Source organism: Mauremys mutica, chromosome 2, assembly GCF_020497125.1.
Source record: "Mauremys mutica isolate MM-2020 ecotype Southern chromosome 2, ASM2049712v1, whole genome shotgun sequence".
In the NCBI taxonomy this organism is placed as follows: domain Eukaryota; kingdom Metazoa; phylum Chordata; order Testudines; family Geoemydidae; genus Mauremys; species Mauremys mutica.
Genome location: NC_059073.1, coordinates 234,857,171 through 234,880,817, shown reverse-complemented (window position 1 = coordinate 234,880,817; position 23,647 = coordinate 234,857,171). Strand labels below are relative to the sequence as shown.

The 23,647-nt window shown below is 42.0% G+C and overlaps 1 protein-coding gene across 3 annotated transcripts in view; it reads right to left on the bottom strand.

The window, feature by feature from the left end:
* Positions 1-14,318: 14,318 nt before the first annotated feature.
* The window catches only part of RAPGEF5 (Rap guanine nucleotide exchange factor 5), a 231,490-nt gene continuing 222,161 nt past the window's right edge, over positions 14,319-23,647 (bottom strand). For all 3 annotated transcript variants that reach the window (XM_045007954.1, XM_045007955.1, XM_045007953.1), the window contains exons 25-26: positions 17,073-17,127; positions 14,319-15,421 (exon numbers count right to left, since the gene is read on the bottom strand). In XM_045007954.1, the coding sequence (XP_044863889.1) occupies positions 15,303-15,421; positions 17,073-17,127 (174 nt within the window). In that variant the 3' untranslated portion in view covers positions 14,319-15,302. The remainder of the gene's footprint in view (positions 15,422-17,072; positions 17,128-23,647) is intronic.

The following is a 23,647-nucleotide window of genomic DNA, read 5'->3' as shown; positions in this document are numbered from 1 at the left end:
TCACTCCTGACGTATTGAGGTGCAACCCTTCTACGTAGCAAGGTACAACCCCTGTACGTAGTAAGGTGCTGCCTCTCACCTTGTACATGTTGGTTCGAACAAAACAACTCTATCCATCATATTACCCTTTTGGCCCTGTCATTGGGATGGGTCAGCCTATTCCTTGTTATCTGTGTGGAATGTGCAAATATGTGAATGTTCTGATATCTAGTGTTCAGTACCTTTTAGGTATGTATCTTCTTGCAGCATCAGCCCTTTCCTTGCCAGCTTCTGTGAGCAGGGCCTGCCTCTGGCTCACAGCTTAACTTTGCTTTATGTTAGCAAAGTCTTGACCATTACTTTAGTTCAGGCCTCAGACCGGGCCTCTGATACCAAGGTTTATATCTCAGGGCCTCCTCTTACTACACAAGGTATGTGGTTCAACCACTAGATGTCACTGATGTCTGAAGTTTTAACAGCCACAAGAAAAGGCATAAGAGTAGGAAAGAGAATTAGAGACGAAGTGGGTGAGGTAATCTCTTTTATTAGAGCACTCTTGCATTAGTTGATGGAGAGGAGAAGTTTAAGTGTCACAGAGAGGAGGAGCTGTCCCCTCCACCAACTAACAGAAGTTGCTCCAATAAAAGATACGTCACCCACCTTGCGTCTCTCAAATCCTGGGACAAAGATAGCTACAACACTGCAAACACGTTGATTATTGGAAGAGTTGTTCTAGCCAGAAGCTCCCACTTTGATGTAACTAAGAGGAGCTTTTAGTTCTGAAAGAACTTTAGTACAATCTCCAGTGGCTCAATCAACAGAAAGCTTTCTTTAGCTCAACTGATGCATCTGGTCCTCAGAGGGGCTCACCATGGAGGTCCCTGTGAGAGTCCTGCCCTAAACTCTTTGAGATCAGCTGATAAAAGCACTGGGAACAATTTATTCTTAATAAAATGCAACATACAGCCCAGTCTCTCTAGTTTTGCTGGGAAGAAGTAGCCAATACCTGGTTTTGCCATATTAGTTTAGCTCAGTTTCCTTTGAAGTCTTAACATCTAGAAAACTGGAGCTTGATTCTGCTTATTCAGTTTTGCAAATCAGAAGTTGCTCCACTGAAGTCACTCAAATTACACTGATTTAAGTTAGAGCAGAATCCAGCCCTCTCTTTAAAATGTCAAGCCAGGTAGACATTCCTGTACCTATATGCTGCCACTGTTAAGCCAACTTCTGCTTCCTTTCACACGTGTATGCATCTGGAATAATGCAGTGAAGTCAATGGAGTTGTTCAGGATTTACACCATGTCAGTGAGAGCAGGCTTCCCCCCCACACACACTGTTTCATTCAGGACTGGTCATTTCTTCCCCTTACTCTGCCCTATCTCATACCTATAAAGTCTTGTGTTGCTCCATGTGACTTATGGAGATTTTAATAAGATTTATATATTATTTCCCTGCCCCATTCTGCCTCTTCCAAATGTCCCCCTATTTCCAGTCCCCACGCCCTACCAGCTGCTGCTGCTGCCACCTGTTCTCTTCCCACTTGGGGTTCCATGCTGACCTCCTACAAGCAGGGGAGGCAGAAAGAGAGGGAAAGAAACAGGCTGCATAAAGGCTAAGTACCACAGTAGCCAGGGGAATAACTGCAATCATTGCCTACAGCCTAGGTGGATGCTCAAGAACCCAGCTAGGCTGGTGGCAGTCTTGAAAGGGCTGCCATATGTACACGTCATGATTTGTATAACAAATGGCAGTCCTACCTGCTCTCGTTCTTGAGCCCCATCGTGTACAGACACTTTCCTCTACTTAAGGAATTGAGCACACAGACTATTCGCAAGCCCCTGCTATATGAATTCTGACCACCACCTGGCAGCACTTTTGCCAGATCTTCCTCTCATTTCTCTGTTGGCTTTTTGTATGGAGTCAAGCGTGCAGGTAGACTGTCGTACAAAGAGACAGCACATTCTATTATCTTTGGGATTACAGATAAGACCTATAGACAGAACGCAGCGAGTTGAAGGCACAAATATCCACTGCCCTGACAGACAACAAGAAGGAACACATTCTGAAAGTAGCCACAGTCTGGCCTACAAGCCTTGTCTGCATGATAGAACTTCACCATTGCTGACAATTGGTGCCAGTAACAGGTAAAGCTGGTAGTGCTGAACACAATTCAGCTGCAAATGTTGACATACACAAGCTGTGTTCAGAAATCACGTTCAGTTTTGTATTGTAGACAGGGCCTACTTTTGAATGAAATCATTTGCACATATAGAGTTTTTGCCTCCGTACCCTACCTACATTCACCTTCCTGATTTGTGCATGCAAATGGTCACTGACTTTCTCTTGAAGAGCCAGATTCATTGCGGCTGGCACGGAGATGCCCATTACACCTTCCAGCACAAGTCTCCTTACATGGTAGGGAGGGCAGGTCTTTGATCAAAGTTTTCCAACTAAAGGAGATAACTACTAGCAAGAATTCTCGGGAATGCTGAAAATCAACTGAAATGTCAAATGGTATATTTGAAAGAATTGCACTGTAGTTTCACTGCTATTGTTGTTAAGGAGATGTTCCACCTCTGTTCCAATCCTTAAACTACAAGTGAAAGTATCTGGGGATTCAAGTTTATTGCAATCCCCAGTGAAAGTTTGCCCATAACACAGTTTAATCCCTAACCAATTGAGACTCTTTGTTGGAGACAAGCCAGTATTAGAATCATTTTCAATTCGATAACACTTTACTGCCATACCAAGCGAACACAAGTGGTGTCAAAGTGTAAAAAAAGGGAGATTGATTCCTCTGGCAGATGCATGAGGAATCAAAGTATAATTTGCCCACAGCTGGGCTTCAGAGTATGTTTGGGGTTTGAGCTCCTGCATCCATTTCTGAATAAAAAAAACAAAGATAAAAACCTAATACTTTCCCCAGTAAGTTCCCCTCCAGTGCAGCATGTTTCCATACAGTTCATTTTCTAATAATTTGTCCCAGCTCATGATAACTGTCTCAAGGGACATTTCACCACTCACTTTAAATGGGTGAATTCCTTCACATCAGTTTTTTATCGTAACTAATATTCTTCCCTATCCCATTTCCCGTGGGAGGCAATTCCACACTCCAATAGAGTTCACTGTCAGGAAGTTTTCCTTAGTCTACATTTGCATGCTCTTAGTCAGGACCAGCTCTAGACACCAGCAAAACAAGCATGTGGTTGGGGTGGCACATTTCCAGGGCAGCATTCCGGCCATCCTTTTTTTTCAGAAAAATCCACCCATGTATGAAAAAAAAAATACATGAAGATCAAAAAAATCTCCAGTAGTGCAATAGGAGTGTGACGTGAAAAATATCGTGTCACGTCGTGACACAGTTACTCATAATGTGAACGTGCGTAAATGTGTAAACGTTAACGATTATTGATTAATTAAATCAGGAATCACGATTACTTGTGTGTACTGTGCCGCCCTATAGGCGCCATTCACACCAATTTCCATGTCGCATCAGTGCCAGTGGTTATAGGGCTAAAATGCCGAGACAAAAACGTTTGTAGCTGTGATTTTGTTAAAATTAATTAAATGAGTACACTAGTAGAAAATTGTTTTATTTCACTAACTACAAATTCTCTGTTTTCATTTTTTTAAATGGTAAACAGTCAAAAAAAACCCAAAACAAAAACAAATTGCAAAGTGCAAACGTGTAAAAGCCAAAAAGGGGGAGGGGGGGCGCCAAAATTGTTTTTGCTTGGGGTGGCAAAAAACCTAGAGCCGGCCCTGCTCTTAGTTTCATCTCATTATGGCTAATTACTGTTTACAGAGAGGTTGTGTCTACACTATGCTTTTTTCCAAAATCTTAACAAAACACCATCAGCTACTCTACACTAGCTCTCTCACCATGAGTAACACAATAGATCTGTAATGGTAGTAATGCAATGGTGGGGGAATTTTAAGAGAAAGCAGAGTGTAGTCAAAGCCGATATAGTTTTAGACATAACTTACCCCATGTTAAGTGTTCCCTCCCCCTCCTTTGTCCACAAATATATAGGTTGTAACAACTATCAGTTACTACAATCCTCTTTGTTATAATTTAGCAATAGTGAGCTCTGCTAATCTTGCCTCATAAATAAGTCTCTGCAGTTCCTCTCATTTTGGGGGGAGGGGGGTGTATTTCTCTCTTATTCCACCAGTTACTCTTCACCTTTCTAGTAAAGAGATACAGAAGGAGTTCAAGATTTTGAGTGGACCCTTAAAGCCATGTAGGACTATAACTGTGCATTGGGATTTTTTTCTGGTACCGTCACATTGTAAGCTTGAATTGGATTTACCATCTGTTATCATCCTAAAACCTCTTTTCTTTCCTGCATCCAGAAACTATTGCAGACTAGATACCAATGGGCTCTATCATCCTTTTTACAGGAAAGCCCATTGTAGGACACTGAAGAGCTAGGGGGATTGTGAGCAGGTCCAGCTATAAAGTCCATCCCACAAAATGGAGCCCCTTTTTGAGAAAGACGCTTAGTTGGTTATTTTCAAGCCAGCATAATTAAGTTCCTTCAGAAAGGCTATTTCACAGGCTGCTTATTCAGACAAGGCTTACAGACAAAACAAATTAACAAAGATACATACATTTGCCACAGTCCTATAGGGAATGCACAGGAATTTTCACCTAGCAGTACCTTTCCTAAGAGCTTGATCTCTTTATGTGAGCTTCTGAAAATTAGATGCAGCTGTCCTGCCTCCTGCCCTTGAACTCCTAAGGAAACTCCTCTGGGTCCTAATTTCCCACACTGTATGCAGAGGTTACCTCTTCTCATTAGAGAAGCTGGGACATGGGGCTTCATGACCACAGGGCTCCCTCTTGGGTTCTGAAGGGGTCAGAAACATGCATCAAAATGAAGACATCTTGGCAAGCTTATCATGAAGATTCGTCCCCTATCACCGTCAGGAATGGGGGTTTCTGTCCTCCTCTGGCCCTGAGGCTAAACTCCAGAGATCACCCAAGATCTGCATTGAGCCTAAGCAATTCTCTGTGCAGACTCAGTGCCTCTGCAGCAGCTTATGATCCTTCTCCTCGGCAGAGTGGTTCTGATGCCAGAGACTCCCAGCTGCAGCTGCTTGCAGAATGAACTTAAAGGGGGAGTAACTCTGTGGAATGGAGCTGTGCAAAGTAACACCAGCCTAGGCTGTATTACCTTTACACCCTGATCTCTGCAAGGCTGTAGAAACAACAATGCAGGTGAAATGTGAAGGTCCAAAGCATCTGGTTTTGTACTTCTTTTGCATGGACTCCTGGATCCAGGAAGCACCTTCTCTGTGGGGACGAGTGGAAATGGAGGAGGGGGACACTGCTGGGTAATCCAGTGAGCTCCCTTCTGCACAGGAGGACATGATCTGTTTATGGAGGAAAACACTTCTTTCCTTCCTTGAAGATTGGACAAATGCAAATATGGTACCAGTCTCCAAGTACCTTCTCAATTCCCCAGGATTTCTGGCATGTTCCCTTAATCCTTTGGAATCTACTATTATTGCATTCATTTCTACAGTGCTCCTCACAGTCTCTGGGCTCCTACTGTACTGTAAAAAGAACAGGAATACTTGTGGCACCTTAAAGACTAACAAATTTATTTTAGCATGAGCTTTCGTGAGCTACAGCTCACTTCTTCGGATGCATAGAATGGAACACACAGACAGGAGATATTTATACATACAGAGAACATGAAAAGGTGGAAGTATGCATAACAACAGGAAGAGTCTAATCAATTGAGATGAGCTATCATCAGCAGGAGGAAAAAAAACTTTTTGAAGTGATAATTAAGATGGCCCATAGAAGGTGTTAGGAGAACTTAACATAGGGAAATAGATTCAATTATGTAATGACCCAACCATTCCCAGTCTCTGTTTAGTCCGGTGTTAATTGTATCTAATTTGCATAATAATTTGAGTTCAGCAGTTTCTCTTTGGAGTCTGTTTTTGAAGTTTTTTTTGTTGCAAAATTGCCACCTTCAAGTCTGTCACTGAGTGGTTAGAGAGGTTGAAGTGTTCTCCCACTGGTTTTTGAATGTTATGATTCCTGATGTCAGATTTGTGTCCATTTATTCTTTTGCGTAGAGACTGTCCGGTTTGGCCAATGTACATGGCAGAGGGGCATTGCTGGCACATGATGGCATATATCACATTGGTAGATGTGCAGGTGTATGAGCCCCTGATGGCGGGGCTGATGTGATTAGGTCCTATGATGGTGTCACTTGAATGGATATGTGGACAGAGCTGGCATCGGGCTTTGTTGCAAGGATAGGTTCCTGGGTTAGTGTTTATGTTGTATGGTGTGCGGTTGCTGGTGAGTATTTGCTTCAGGTTGGGAGGCTGTCTATAAGCAAGGACTGGCCTGTCTCCCAAGTTCTGTGAGAGTGAGGGATCATCTTTAAGGATAGGTTGTAAATCTTTGATGATGCGCTGGAGAGGTTTTAGTTGGGGGCTGTAGGTGATGGCTAGTGGTGTTCTGTTATTTTCTTTTTTAGGCCTGTCCTGTAGTAGGTGGCTTCTGGGTACGCTTCTGGCTCTGTCAATCTGTTTTTTCACTTCAGCAGGTGGGTATTGTAGTTATTGGCCAAACCGGACAGTCTCTACGCAAAAGAATAAATGGACACAAATCTGACATCAGGAATCATAACATTCAAAAACCAGTGGGAGAACACTTCAACCTCTCTAACCACTCAGTGACAGACCTGAAGGTGGCAATTTTGAAACAAAAAAACTTCAAAAACAGACTCCAAAGAGAAACTGCTGAACTCAATTAATATGCAAATTAGATACAATTAACACTGGCCTAAACAGAGACTGGGAATGGTTGGGTCATTACACTAATTGAATCTATTTCCCTATGTTAAGTTCTCCTCACACCGTCTATGGGCCATCTTAATTATCACTTCAAAAAGCTTTTTTTCCTCCTGCTTATGATAGCTCATCTCAATTGATTAGACTTTTCCTGTTGTTATGCATACTTCCACCTTTTCATGTTCTCTGTATGTATAAATATCTCCTGTCTGTGTGTTCCATTCTATGCATCTGAAGAAGTGAGCTGTAGCTCACGAAAGCTCATGCTAAAATAAATTTGTTAGTCTTTAAGGTGCCACAAGTATTCCTGTTCTTTTTGCGGATACAGACTAACACGGCTGCTACTCTGAATACTGTACTGTAAGGTGGATATCATGTGGGAACTGGTTAATTTCCAGTCCCAAGGAGCGATCGCTGGAAGAAGTATGCTGTCCTGGGGAGGCAAGAGGGTCTGTAGCTGGTGGGAAGCACAGCCAAGTCTGAATTCTTCAGCGGAGGAGTGGTTCGGGAACTGCTCCCTGAGAATCTCCCTCCTCCTCTAGCCTGTACAGTTTAGATGATTCTGCTGCCCTGGCAGCTGTTTTTCAAACACTCCTTCAGGCCAAAAAACAGTAAGGAAAGACAGGGTGTCATGGTGAGGTGTGGCTGAGAGTCAGGATCATTGCGGGGGAAGTATGTCAAATCTGGAGCTAGTGGCTCTGCAAGAGAGAATAAAAACTAATGCTCAAACACTGGTTTTCATAGAATCATAGAATCTCAGGGTTGGAAGGGACCTCAGGAGGTCATCTAGTCCAACCCCCTGCTCAAAGCAGGACCAAACCCAACTAAATCATCCCAGCCAGGGCTTTGTCAAGCCTGACCTTAAAAACCTCTAAGGAAGGAGATTCCACTACCTCCCTAGGTAACCCATTCCAGTTCTTCACCACCCTACTAGTGAAAAAGTTTTTCCTAATATCCAACCTAAACCTCCCCCTCTGCAACTTGAGACTTACTCCTTGTTCTGTCATCTTCTACCACTGAGAACAGTCTAGATCCATCTTCTTTGGAATCCCCTTTCAGGTAGTTGAAAGCAGCTATCAAATCCCCCCTCTTCTCTTCTGCAGACTAAACAATCCCAGTTCCCTCAGCCTTTCCTCAGAAGTCATGTGCTCCAGCCCCCTAATCATTTTTGTTGCCCTCCGCTGGACTCTCTCCAATTTATCCACATCCTTCTTGTAGTGTGGGGCCCAAAACTGGACACAGTACTCCAAATGAGGCCTCACCAGTGCTGAGTAGAGGGGAATGATCACATCCCTTGATCTGCTGGAAATGCCCCTACTTATACAACCCAAAATGCCATTAGCCTTCTTGGCAACAAGGGCACACTGTTGACTCATATTCAGCTTTTCGTCCACCGTAACCCCTAGGTCCTTTTCTGCAGAACTGCTGCCCAGCCATTCGGTCCCTAGTCTGTAGCAGTGCATGGGATTCTTCCGTCCTAAGTGCAGGACTCTGCACTTGTCCTTGTTGAACCTCATCATATTTCTTTTGGCCCAATCCTCTAATTTGTCTAGGTCCCTCTGTATCCTATTCCTACCCTCCGGCGTATCAACCACTCCTCCCAGTTTAGTGTCATCTGCAAACTTGCTAAGGGTGCAGTCTAGACCATCCTTCAGATCGTTAATGAAGATATTGAATAAAACCGGCCCCAGCACCGACCCTTAGGGCACCCCACTTGATACCGGCTGCCAACTAGACATGGAACCATTGATCACTACCCGTTGAGCCCGACCATCTAGCCAGTTTTCTATCCACCTTACCGTCCATTCATCCAGCCCATACTTCTTTAACTTGCTGGCAAGAATACTGTGGGAGACTGTATCAAAAGCTTTGCTAAAGTCCAGAAATAGCACATCCACTGCTTTCCCCTCATCCACAGTTTTCTCATTACGCTACTGTATACTGAGCTGAGAAGTTTTTTATGATCTCTGATACTGGGAATCCCAGCAGCTGGTATAGCAAATGATGCCTCTTAATAGCAAGATATCTATCAAAAGCTGTTCAGAAATACCAACTGTTTCCAGCTTCCTTTTAATTCATTTCCTTCCTGTTATTTTCTTCCATTAAGTGATTGCAAGCCCCTAATCTCAGCATTGTAACTGGTTCTGGAAATAGTGCATAAATCCAGGGCTACCTCTAATGGAACATGTGACTGAATAGGACTTGATCAGAGTAACAAGGTGGGAATCTAGTCCCTGCCCAGGATTAACTTTGGATAAAACACTTCCATATTTGTCTTGTTTTTCCTTATTGTAAATTGGGGAGAATATTTGAACTAATAACGTCCCTACACACAGAATTATACTAGATTAATCTGAGGTTTGATTTTAAACTGGTACAAGTGGTTGTGTGGACATTCTTAGTTTAAACCAGTCTTATCTGGGTTTATCTTAAATCTATTAAAATTTAGTTTAAACCTCAACCAGAATAATCCACTCAAACAGAAATAGGAGTGTCCACACAATGGGTTGCTGCCCTGGTTTAACTAAGGCAGGGGTTCTCAACTGGGGGTCAGGACCCCTCAGGGGGTTGTGAGGTTATGATGTGGGGAGTTGCAAGCTGTCAACCTCCACCCCAAACTCTGCTTTGCCTCCAGCATTAATAATGGTGTTAAATATATAAAAAAAGTGTTTTTAATTTATAGGGGGGTTGCACTCAGAGACTTGCTGTGTGAAAGGGGTCACCAGTACAAAAGTTTGAGTATCACTGAAGTAAGGTCTTGTTTACATACCGTTTTTGTAGTGCTTTAAGTATGTTGGTTTGTAACGGATATAAGTAAGCGGTATAGCCTCTAGTGTGGGGCAGTTATACCAGTATAAAGGTGCTTTTACAGTTATAGTTTATTCCTGTAAATTTAAGAGAATAAACTATATTGGTCTAAGACAGCTTTATACCAGTATAATTGTGTCCACAGTAGGAGCTGTACTGAAATAGTAAAATCAGTACAAAAACTGTTTAGACCAGGCCTAAAACCAACACAAGTCTGTGCATAGACAAGGCCTTAACTAGCTCAGGCCTTGTCTACACTAAAAACGTTCTGCTGTCATAGTTATCCTGTTAAGCCCTCCTAGGGTAGATGCAGTTATTCTGGCAAAAAAGTGTGTCTGCCAGCATATCTCATACAATTTCCCTAAAACAGTGGTTCTCAACCATGCATATGCGTACCCCTGACATACACAGAGATCTTCCAGGAGCACATCAACTCATCCAGCTCTTTGCTTAATTTTACAACAGGCTACATAAAAAGCACTAGCGAACTCTGTGCAAACTAAAATTTCATACAATGGTTTGTTTACACTGCTCTATATACTACACACTGAAAAGTAAGTACAATATTTATATTTCAATTTATTTTATAATTATATTGTAAAAATGAGAAAGTCAGCAATTTTTCAGTAAAGGTGTGCTGTGATTAACTTCTGTATTTTTATGTCTGATTTTGTAAGAAAGTCATTTTTAAGTGAGGTGAAACTTGGGGGTACACAAGACAAATCAGACTCATGAAAGGGGTCCAGTAGGAACAGTTGAGAGCCACTGTCCTAAAAGACAAACTATGCCAGCAAAAAGCACTTCTTTGCTAGTATAAGTGGATCTATACTAGTGCTTGAATCATGATCAGTGGGTCCTTTTCTTATATAGGCTTCTATTACCCTCCACCCTGTCCCAATTTTTCACACTTGCTGTCTGGTCACCCTAACACCTAGTACAGTAACTGTGTACTATTACATTACCCAGATCGCTGCAGGGACTGCTCCTTTTATGTGCTAGGTGAAGTACAACACTCACCAAAGAGCTAGTAATGGTGAGCAGGGCCTGGGAGAGTTTGTGTGATGGGGCCACTCGCCTCAGGCAAGCGTCTCACAGCAGTGCCTGCTCCCAGCTTTTGCGATGCTTCCTACCGGAAGTCTCTCTTTCTCAGGTGGCCGAGTCTCACACAGTCCTTGTGTGAAACACAAATAGACCCCTTCCAGGGTGCCACGGCAAACAGGGCCTATCCCAAAATCCTGGCTGGTCTTTGGCAGCCCTCCCTGGACTAGTTCTCAAATAGTCCCTACTCTGGAATGGAGCAGTGCCCCCAGGACTTCTGCCCCGGAGACTAATCAGTCCAACAGGACCTATCCCAGTACCCTTTTTGGGTGTGTTTCTCTGCAGCCCTCCCTGAGCTCAGTCCTTTATTAGGGCTCTCAGCCCCTTTGCCTGTGGCTGGTTGGGGGACGCAGGCCTGATCTCTACACCAGGTCCCAACACAGGGGCCCTGCTGCTTCCCTTAACAAACTTCTTCCTGCTGCTGTTCCCTAGGCCACTTCCCTGCAGCCCCAGCACATTCAGCTTCACCCTTACCTTTGGCTAAGTCTTGCTTGAGTCCCAGCAGCACCTTTCTTGCTCACCTGGACCCTGCTGGCAACTGCTCTGTCTAGTTCTGCAGCCAGCCAGGAGCACCTTCCAAACTCCTCTGGCTCCAGTCGGCAAGCAACCGAATCTACTCTGTCTAGCAGCAACTTTTATATAGGAGCCTGCTGAGCTCCGCTAGGCTTCTCCCTGCAACCCCTCTCTAGTTGGCTGCTTCCCATGCAGCCTCTCAAGGAAGCTTGGAGGACTTATCTTTTCTGCTTTTTTCCTAGGGCAGGGTGTGGTAGGACTGTGAGACCTCCAGCAGGGGGCCTTCAGGCCTAATACACCCTGTCAGTTTATTACACCCCATGAAGCAGGGCATCAGCAGGCAAGCTCTCCCCACGCATCTGAGGCAGAATTTCTCAAAGAGCTTGCATTGTGAATCCAGGCCACTCCTGTAGCTGGGCTGTGATGACAAGGCACGACTGAGGCCTATGTTAACATTATTTCTGCTTCTGAGGCTGCTTGGAATACATCTTGGTACCTTGTAAACTAGCAAGTCCTGCTAATCAGATAAGAGTGAATGGATTTGAATGAAAATAGATTTCTGAGGCTCAAATCAGACTCCCACTAGAGTGCAGTTAATCTCATAAATGCAGTATGTGTTCAGTGCAATTTAATGACCAGAAGTATGAGCATAACATATTCCATTTGGGAATAATAGCTGCATGTGGTAGGCATGAAGGCACAGAGCCCAGATTTCATTAATGTAGTTTTATATTTTGAAAAGGAATATTAAAAAACACTTGAAAATGCAAGATAAATGCAACAGTTGCTTCTACAAGTTTTAACCTTGTATTCCTTGGCCATTTTGACATATAAATTATTGCTTACTAGCTCTCATAAATACACAACACAATAATATGTACAAGCATGAAATATGAAAAAGAAAACATTGGCAACAGTGAATTTTTTGGTAAATCAGACTATTTCATACATACCAGTTCTCATAATGGTGGATAACTACTAGCTGTAGTCCCTGAGAAGTTAGGTAAATACCTTGATTTGGGGTTTTCTACCATTTTATAGTTAATGCAGGCTGACAGTATTATGGCACTCCAGTTAAAGAGAATATAACAGGCAAGTGTTCTTACCTCAGTTCACTGACTTCATCCCAGTATTTCTTAATAGGGTAAAAAGAATACAATAAATAGACTATGCAAATAAATATTATTAATCTGCTAAAAAGTTTAGTATTTACAGCTTTCTTTGTATTTTTCCCCCAGCAGAACTGTTTTGATCTGGTTTTAGCAACATGGAATCCTTTTTTGGCCATGGCATCAAAGCACAGCTTGTTAACTATCTAGAATTGGGCTGAAATCTGAAGCACACATCACAGAAATATCTAGATGTGACATGTCAAAATTCCAAATCAATGATCTGTAGAGTGACCCCGCTCTTCCCTTTTTTTTTGTCTAAAAACTGCTCTGAGCTACTAACACACACACACACACACACACAGTTTAATCTGGCATGTGGCTGGGATAGGCTGAGATTTAAGATTTTCGGTAGCTATTCTAAAATGGCATTAACAGTGCTACTATTTTGAGGGACTGTGATTAAAGACCACAGTATTGCCAGATCTAGAAACTGGGGGATGGATGCTACACCCAATCCCCTCCATTTCAGAGTGTTCCTTTTTAGTTGTCCTCCCAACCATCTTTCCCTCAGATGTTTGCCAGTCTAAAGGCAGGCTCCACTTCAAAATGAGGACCCTGACGGTCTTTATCTGCTGAAAACTTTTGCTGCATGGTCAGGGCAGTTGCCTTCCTATTAATACTGTGGATACAAGGTGAATATTCTCTGCATGGAGTGGATACACTAAACATACTTTGCCTTTCCCAGCTGAAGATGTATTCAGATAATAAAGACCTCTGTGTAAACTGCTGCAGTTTGTAGCACTTCATACAAAATTACATAGCATGACAATATTTGAAATTTGGTATTTAGATGACAGAATTTTTAGTCTGACTGCAAACCTGAGTGTGGAGAGCAGGATCATTCCCTCCCCTTCCCCCACTCGTCCTCTCCCCTACCCCCCCACTGTTGCTTCACCTGCAGAGAGGTGTAAACTACTACTAGGACAGCTATTGTAGGGTGAAAGTTGCAGAGAATTGAGCGAGAGGTGCATTTCTAAAACCCTTACTCATATTGAGTAGTACTGTACTATGCACCTGTCCTGCTGATTTCAAAAGAACAACTAATTATGAACTAGGGTACTGGATCAGGTCTACAGTGAGGTTTATTACAGTTGTGCCACAAGGAAAAGATCTCAACAAGGGAGAGCTTAAGAATCAGTGAATGTTTTAGTTAATGAACCCAAGGAGGGGACTCAGTGAAAATTTATGAACTGCAACAAAACAAAAAACAAGCATTATTTGTGATTTATGTTTTTATACTGCAAACGTGAGTCCACTAAAGCTAGTGTCCTGACTTGAACAGTTTTGGTCTGTTTGCACAGAAGAGTTATTTACAATATGTGCAAGCACATCTACAGAAAAACTTGGAAATTTTTACTCCATGGCCAGCAAGAGTTTATTTTTCTTCTTTTTACTGGGTAAAAAGATTTCTTTCAAAAAAAGAAAAATCATATCGTATTTGATAATACCAAAGTACAAGCAAATACATTTCTGAAACATCTGTTTCCTTTACATTATAACTGTACAATATTTCACAGATGGGGAAACCTGAATGCATCTGACAGAATGTCCCCGAAACTACTTGTTAAAGCTGCTTTTCTGTCCCTTTAAACCACAGATCACAATATGATGAAGAGCATGCTACTTCAGACACTCTGGTGGACCCAAATGTCAACAAAGGAGCATTTTCTTGGGAGTCTCTCTCGTGTGATAAAGACACAATACAGACAGGCAGGCAGACAGTACACCTTCACTGCCACTGCAAAGAGGATTTTGCTATAAGGCCCTCTACAATAAATTGTGTTTACTGTGAAGCACATTACATCATCCACAGTGTATACTATAGACTAACAGACGTTTTGCAGCATGAGTGCCACAGGATTCTTTGCTGCTTCTACAGAACCAGACTAACACGGCTACCCCTCTGATACTTGAGTGTATACTAGATTATTTCAGGACCATTCCTTAGCCCTGAAAAACATTATGATGATGAGAGGGTCCTGGAGACATGAATACATTGTGAACGTGACTTAAAACATACTCAGTAATGCCAATGAATACTACCTTGATTTGTCTAAATGAAAATTGGGGCAGGGGTGGAGGAAGAGAAGTGTTAGAAGGAAATAACGTTGAAAGCCTATTCAGGTTTCATACATATGGAGAACTGCTCTAATTGAGTTGCAGGATAGCCCCCTTGGTCTCTCAAAAGGGGAAATGCCTTGTTTGTTTCCATAAACCGTGTCAAGATTAGATTTATCTTTTTACTGTCTGCTATAAAGCAAATTCTTAAGAGAAAGTGAAATTAGGAGAGTTTCAGATATCAGCTTCTGTTGACTTATGACCTCCAATCAGGACACACAATTGCATTAACATGCAACACTGTTTTATACAAGTTATTTTTTATATTCCCATTCTGAGGCATTTGCTGTTCTCTCAAATAAGACATTCCCCTGGAGCCAGAGCGGCAACATGGATTGCACTTTTTTTTTTTTTTTGCAACAATAAATACTTTGGCAGCCTCAGATTAGTGAGGTACATACTGTATGGTGAATTGTGAACCCCCATGTCACACAGTGTTGCTTGCTGGAATGTTTTGTTATGGTGACATGATGCTTCCTTTCCCTCTAATACTGGCGGAGTCTCAATTGAAAGATACACTGGACCACCAATATGGTCACATAAACCAAGCTTCTTAGCTTAAACAATGCTGCTCTTCTCCTTCCTTTTCTGGTAAGTGGAAATGGCACTATCCTTGCCCTGGAATGCTGTGAACAGCTCTTTTTCTTGCTTTGCTTGATTTTCCTGTGTGTATCATGTGACTACTGATAAAACTCAGTAAACTGTTCTCATATAGGGAAGCAACATGCTTGGCATAAACATTCACTGAATTAAAAGTGCTGCAGTTACAAGGTTACATGAAGCTGTGGGCGCTCATGCTCGAGGCTCTATCCGGTGAGAAAGCTCAAACAGCGTTTGCTGGTCGTCAATGACGTGCAGGTGATAGACATGTGGCTTCAGCTCTTGATTCTCCTTTGGAGGAACTTCATTGCCTAAAGTTTATAGGGAGAAAAGGAAATGAATCTGAGATCAGTTTTCGAACCAATCCATACTTTCCAAATATGAGCCAAACATGCCATTAAAAATGGCAGGTGAAGTGTGATGGTCCAAAGCATCTGCAGAGGACCAGATGCTCTGGTGGGAAGATCCTTATCCTCAAAGTAAGAATGGGTAAGAATGGTGTCCCTAGCCTCTGTTCATCAGAGGATGGAGATGGATGGCAGGAGAGAGATCACTTGATCATTGCCTGTTAGGTTCACTCCCTCTGGGGCACCTGGCATTGGCCACTGTCGGTAGACAGATACTGGGCTAGATGGACCTTTGGTCTGACCCGGTACGGCCTTTCTTATGTTCTTAAAGGGGAATGGAGGGGAAGAAAGTTCTAAGCCATGGAAACACCATGCTCTGAAACTGCAGCTTTGCCCCCTCATCTGCCTGCTTTCTTGATATGCTTCTGACACCAGAGGGATGGGAAGCGGGAGGCATAAAGCTGGATTTCCTCATGTTTGGAATATGCTCAGCAGTCCCTCTGAGGCTGATTTAAGTGCTACTTTTTTGTCTGTCGGCAGGAACAAACTTTGAGCAGGGTCTGAGGATCTAGCTTTGAGTGTTTAAATAGCTGTAGCACAAACGTACGTCAGCAAGTGGGCCCCTGAACCATTTCCTTTAGATCAGGTGAAATGTGACAATGCAGGACAACTCTTCAAAGATTTTTTTGGGGGGGAGGGTCAAGCCTTCTGTTTTGATCAGTTATGCTTTTGATTTCGGCTAAGATGGTAGAAACAAGAGAAATGCTGTTATTTCACAGGTGTTCCCACAGCAGAATGGCTTTAACCATGCGTCAGATGAAAACTGAACAGTCTGAAGAGAAAACTGAGACATTATCTGCCACAAACTCTAGTCGATGTCCTCAAAGCAATATTAACACATGTCTGAAGTCCCTCCAGGTAGAGTGTTTTTGGCCTTAATGTGGCATTTATTTTAGTGTGTTTAAATTAGGACCCTACCACTATAAAAATATTGTGCTGTATTTCCCCTCCCTTGTATAATTGTAGTGTAAGTCATACAGAGAATAAGAAAAAAAGTTTACAGATACCCAATTGGTCTCAGTGGAACACTATGAAAATCCACAGTGATATATCACTTTTCATCTAGTGAGATGCCAATACAAGTTTCAATCAGTTGCTTAAAGAGAGTTCATGTAGGAGACTGGTGAGACTGCACTAAATCTCCATCCTAAACACACCACTAGTTATTGGAAGCTGTAGGATACCTCACAAGCTCACCAGGTAATTAGAGGCCTTTACTTTTTTTTCCTTCTGATGCAGGTCTATAAAACTCAGATCTTGTGTAACATTACAGGTAGTTGACTGTGCATATTGGGGATTGGGGAGAACACAGCATTTTGTGAAAATCTTTGGAAAGTAGCTGTAATTACATTCTGTTTGCTGAGGTGACTTTCACAACACACTCTCCCCTCTTCTAGGTTAAAACAAACAGCAAGTATGTTTTACTGTAAAAGTAAACCTAGGCCATGGGAGAGTAAGCAGAGAGACCGGGAAATAGTTCTTTTGATATATGTAACTAATGAGAGACAAGTAACAAGGGAAATGTAATTTTGTAATTAAACTTACTACTACTTACCACATTGGTTATTCCTGCAATGTCTCAGTGATCGGACAGTATCAGCAATCATGTGCTGTGAAATAAAAAGTACAATATATCAGTGCAGAAATCTGACAGGGGGGCTGTTGCTAGAAAATCCTTCCCTAGCCCCACACTTTGCAACAACAATTGCAGCAATGGTGAGAAAGGAAGGAGGCAGGATTTGGAGACATTTAGATTAGATGGGGAGAAGGTTGTTCATTTGTTTGTGGCTCGGTGTCAACATATCCTGAAACAAGGTTAGTTCTTTCTGACTCCTTTCACAGAAGGATTTTGTTGACACTACACAGATAGAGGGGGTCTTCCTAGGAACCCATGGAAATGGACAATGAAAAAGGATAATTTCTCTATGTTTTCTTCTTTCAAAGGAGATGCTTGAAATCCCCCCTCCCTTTCCCCCTCATGCTTAGTGGAGTAGTGTGTGTCAAGTTTTAAACGGTTGCAGGGAGAGCAGATTTGTGTTCATGTATGTGAAAAATTAAGTGACTTCTGTTAAAGTAAAAAACTCCAAAGGAGGAAGATGTACTTAATTGCATGCTTCCTTTTCAGTGCATGGGGGAGTAAAAGGCTAAAACTACATTATGGGCTAAGTTTTCAGCAAGCCTTTACCCCTTCATTCAGTTTTTACAAGTCTATGGCATGGTAACGATTTGATTAGTTGTTGATTTTAAAAGATTTTTACTGTACTGTTTTTCCTTAGGCAAAATAGGCTGCAGATGGTTGCTCATATTCAACAGAGAAAAACCTTTAAAATTTTGTTCCACCTTTAGCATCAGATCCTTATTTGGATATTAATTGGAATAGCTATGTCTAAGTTAACAGAGCTACATTGGTTTTCACGAGTGAAGGATCTGGTCCATAATGCCGTTTATGCATGTTTTCTTTTGATTGCACTTACAATCCAAAGGAAAGAGCCTATTGAATTGGGCCAGAAGCCCTTGACGGAATATGGTGACAAATTTAAACAACCTGCCTGCAATTAACAATAGCAATATGGCATTTTATGGAAACAGTACAGGCTGTTCTCACACCTCCTTCAAAATCCAGCCAGAAGTGGAAAGGATTAGCTGTCCAGAGCAAAGTATAGCTTGGAACGATGTAGCATAATTCATCTCTCCACAACCACAATATGAATTGTTTACAATGTTCCTTCACAGAATAGCTTATCATGAGAACAACTGAGTATATGCTTAATGAAGACTTGATGTTCTTTAATAAATCAGTGAAGCAAAATCATTTTTTTCATCTGTGTTCCATTTACCATGAAATCTCTCAGTCTCTTATGCTAACATCATTTCCTTGCACTGATTAAAACAAAGTTCTAATGAGAGGTCCTAGGTTTGCATGACCAATTTCTTAAATCCCACTAGAGCTATGACATTCCTGTGTTCTTCTGCTGTTGTTGCATCTTCCAGTTTATATCCCATATTTTGACATTTAGGCATTTCACACTGTCCCTCTGACTTGCCTGACCCAGTTACAATACAGAAAACCTGTTAATTCATCTGAAAAGGGACTGCTATTTTCTGATTGTTTTAATAGATGGCTGTATACCAGAGTGTGATAAATATGTAGGAATGCATACAGTGACTGAGACCATGTCTACACTATAAAATTAAGTTGGCCTAACTTATGTCAGCATACAGCTGCCGTAGTAATTACATTGCTTGTGCGTGTCTATGCTTTACTCCTTGTGTATTCCCAGTGTGGGACAGCTCTTGAAAGCCAGTAACAGTCAACGTAAGCAACACAGTGTCTACTCTGACACTGCATTGACCTAACTACATTGACTGACTCTACACTGCTCATGGAAGCGGAGTTATTAAGCATAGTGGGATCAAAATTTAACTGTAGATGCTTCCATAGTTAGGTCAATGTAAGCTGCCTTGCATAAACCTAACTCTGTAATATAGACCAGACCTGAGACTTGGCTGGTAACCACTCTTAGCACATGATCATTAGCAATAATTCCACTGTTTATGGCAATCCAGCTCATCAGTATGCTCAGAAGTCCCACAGATATTTTTGGGTATGATCCTGAAAACCTTTATTTATATTACATGTACAGTTCTTACTACTAGTCCACAAAGGGACTGCCTGTAAGATGATAAATACCAATGTGCTGAAGTTTACAGGATTGTGCATTAAAGTAGCAGTGGTGGCCAAGACATGTTATTACTATAAGAGATATATAGATAGTGGTTGTGATTGACAGAGGAATAATGAAAGAAACTATATTTCAGCAAAAGATGTCAGCAAAGAATATGAAGATATTTATAATACAATGGTAACATTTAGACTAGGGTTACCATATCGATATAATCTCCTTTTTTGAACCTCTTTTCTCTGTCCAGGCAAAGTTTTCAAATTTCAGGAAACGTCCAGGGTTTTTGCAGAGCAGACAAGCTGCAGCTCAGAAAGAGCCCTAATTGGTCTGCTTCCAGATTGGTCCCTCTCTGCATCTGCAACTGATTGGTCCATTCCTCTGCAAGCCACAGCTGCTGGATTCCGCTCACTCAGGACCTGGCTCTCTGCTCTGGGGAAGGGGACCTGCAGGGAGGCAATGACTGACGGCTGTTGCTGCGTCCTGGACTTGCGCCAGCTGCCCTGCGACTGTGACAAGGAGTGACACTGTCCTCCACCTCCACTGAATATGCCTGTCACAGGTGCCCCCTCCAGCTCCCCTTCAAATCCCACCCACCCCATACTTCCCCTCCTCTCTAGTAGTATCCTCTTTTTCCAGAAAATGAAATACTGTAACCCTAATTTAGACCTCATTCCACCCATTTATTACTTTGCATTTGCAATTCTCATGTTAAGGTAAAGGACGCAATAAATATTGGTCTAAAAAACTGTAGTCTAGATCTTACAAAATAGAAAGTTAAAAAGTGAAATCCCCCTAGCTTTTGCTAAGTCTGGTCTATTATGATATACTTTCCTAATTGACTCAACAGCTTGCAGCTTTTCTTCCCTTAGTGAATTTATTTCTTTGCATTTTGAACAAGCTTCTGATTCATTGTATTCATATCACATTGAATGCAGGAAATAAACATATGAAAATCCTGAATCTAATGGGGATATGAATTTCAAAGCAAAGATGCTGTCACATAAGGAAAATTCCAGTACAGCTGTGATGGTAGGTGTATTGCTTCCGTACAGAAGATTTTATCTGCAACAGCAAGTTCAGTATTCAGGCCTCTTTCTTTTCTCCTCCTCTTCTCTCTCTCTTTTTTTTCCCCCCTCTTCAAGATCAATTTCAAGTGCTAATGCCCATTAGCACAATTTTGAACTTAGTTATTTGCAGGTGCAGTTTAGTGGCTTGATCTTGAATCAACTGAAGTCAATGAGAATAATTATTTATTTATTTATTATTATTATTGCCAGAGTGCCCAGAATATGCTAGGCATAATACAAACAGAGGAAAATACCTTCCCTGTGCTGATGAGTTTACAATCTACAAGGGCATTGGGCAAGGAAAGATGGGAAAGGAATACAACACAAAGTGATTAGGGTGAGATGATTGACACATTTCTTGCTAATTCCATACCAACAAATCAAATACGTAAACATCAAAATGAACTAGAATAATACTTATATGGGCTGGGTCTACATTGCTTCTTTATCTTAAGAGTTCTCACCCTTGCTACCATTGGTGGGAGCACTCATGCACACAGGACTGCTGGCAGGAGAATTAACAACCATGTTGTTTGACCCTTCTCACAGCAAGTCTAGATGACATGGTGGTTGAAATGCTGCTGGCTGTTGATGACCGCCTTCACTAGGGGCAAAATCCTGGCCCCGCTGACTTCATTGGAACCAGGCTATCACTTTGGAGCTTCTACTGGTAGAGCTGCCCTGGTGCACAGACACACCCCTAGAACCCTGACCAGGGGTATTCTATCTGCTACCCAAGATCCATAAACCTGGAAATCCTGGACACCCCATCATCTCAGGCACTGGTACCCTGACAGCAGGATTGTCTGGCTATGTAGACTCTCTCCTCAGGCCCTATGCTACCAGCACTCCTAGCTATCTTCGAGACACCACTGACTTGCTGAGGAAACTACAATCCATTGGTGATCTTCCAAAAAACACCATCCTGGCCACTATGGATGTAAAAGCCCTCTACACCAACATTCCACACAAAGATGGACTACAAGCCATCAGGAACAGTATCCCTTATAACGTCATGGCAAACCTGGTGGCTGAACTTTGTCCTCACTCAAAACTATTTCACATTTGGGGACAATGTATACCTTCAAGTCAGCGGCACTGCTATGGGTACCCATGTGGCCCCACAGTATGTCAACATTTTTAGGGCTGACTCAGAACAACGATTCCTCAGCTCTTGTCCCCTAATGCCCCTACTCTACTTGCGCTAGATTGATGATATCTTCATCATCTGGACCCATGGAAAAGAAGTCCTTGAGGAATTCCACCATGATTTCAACAATTTCCATCCCACCATCAACCTCAGCCTGGACCAGTCCACACAAGAGATCCACTTCCTAGACACTACAGTGCTAATAAGCGATGGTCACATAAACACCACCCTATACCGGAAACTTACTGACCACTATACTTACCTACATGCCTCCAGCTTTCATCCAGACCACATCACACGATCCACTGTCTACAGCCAAGCTCTAAGATACAATCGCATTTGCTCCAATCCCTCAGACAGAGACAAACACCTACAAGATCTCTATCAAGCATTCTTAAAACTACAATACCCAGTTGCTGAAGTGAAGAAACAGATTGACAGAGCCAGAAGAATAACCAGAAGTGACCTACTCCAGGACAGGCCCAACAAAGAAAGTAACAGAACGCCACTAGCCATCACCTTCAGCCCCCAACTAAAACCTCTCCAGCGCATCATCAAAGATCTACAACCTATTCTGAAAGACGATCCCTTACTCTCACAGATCTTGGGAGACAGGCCAGTCCTTGCTTACACACAGCTCCCCAACCTGAAGCAAATACTCACCAGCAACCACACAACAAAAACACTAATCCAGGAGCCTACCCTTGCAACAAAGCCCATTGCCATCTCTGTCCACATATCTATTCAAGGGACACCATCATAGGACCTAATCACATCAGCCACACCATCAGAGGCTAGTTCACCTGCACATCTACCAATGTGATATAGGCTATCATGTACCAGCAATGCCCCTCTGCCATGTACATTGGCCAAACTGGACAGTCTCTACACAAAAGAATAAATGGATACAAATCAGATGTCAAGAATCATAACATTCAAAAGCCAGTTGGAGAACACTTCAATCTCCCTGGTCACTCAATTACAGACCTAAAAGTGGCAATTCTCCAACAAAAAAACCTTCAAAAACAGACTCCAACGAGAAACTGCAGAACTGGAATTAATTTGCAAATTGGACACCATTAAATTAGACTTAAATAAAGACTGGGAGTGGATGGGTCATTACACAAAGTAAAAACTATTTCCCCATGCTAATTTTTCCCCTACCTTTAACTCACACCTTCTTGTCAACTGTGAAATGGGCCATCCTGATTATCACTTCAAAAGTTTTTTTTCCTCCTGCTGATAATAGCCCACCTTAATTGATTAGTCTCGTTACAGTTGGTAAGGCAACACCCATTTTTTCATGTTCTCTAAGTATATACATCTTCCTACTGTATTTTCCACTGTATGTATCCGACGAAGTGGATTTTAGCCCACGAAAGCTTATGACCAAATAAATTTGTTAGTCTCTAAGGTGCCAACAGTACTCCTCGTTCTTTTTACAAAACTAGTCTACTGTAGCCAAGGCCATGTGATTACAAAAAACAAAGGCCTGATTAAGACTGAGTTGAGAATCATACACTTCGTCTCCAATAAATTAATATATAGGCCTGTAAGGGATGTTTACTAGCAATCAGTGTGCATCAAGGACTATTTCAATTTACATGTTAATGAGACAAACTTGTGAGAGCGCTTGAGGAAGAACTTGCTAATAAGTTTATGTGCAAACACAAAGGTCAAACAGTTAATGGACTAGGCACAAGAAAACCTTTTATTAAATGCAAATCAGTGTTCTTCTAAGCACTGCAACAAGAAAAGGTACAAGAATCGAATTGAACATACAAAGAACGGACCACCTAGGTTATAAAGTTACCTTGGGATGAAACAGGGAGAAATGAATTGTTTTCTCTGTTTACTCAACCAATAGGTACTGAATACAGTAAATTAGTCATTTCCACAACAAAGAGAGAAAAAGATTAAGATCAGGAGGAGAGATATGCCTCATCACCTTTTGACACACATCACATACCTAAAAAGGGTGGACAAGCCTGATAATATTTTGCTGAAACATGACACTCCAATATGTAGACTTTGTATCATGCTTATCCATACTAAAGTAACTAAGGCCTAATCTACTCTAGAAAAGGTTTGCCAGTATAGCTAGTCCAGCAAACCCTCCTAGAGCATACACAGCTTATACAGGCAAGAGAGTGCTTTTTCTGGTATAACTTATACCAGTCCCTCAAATAAAATAAGCTATACTAGCAAAAGCACTTTCCCCGCCAATGTA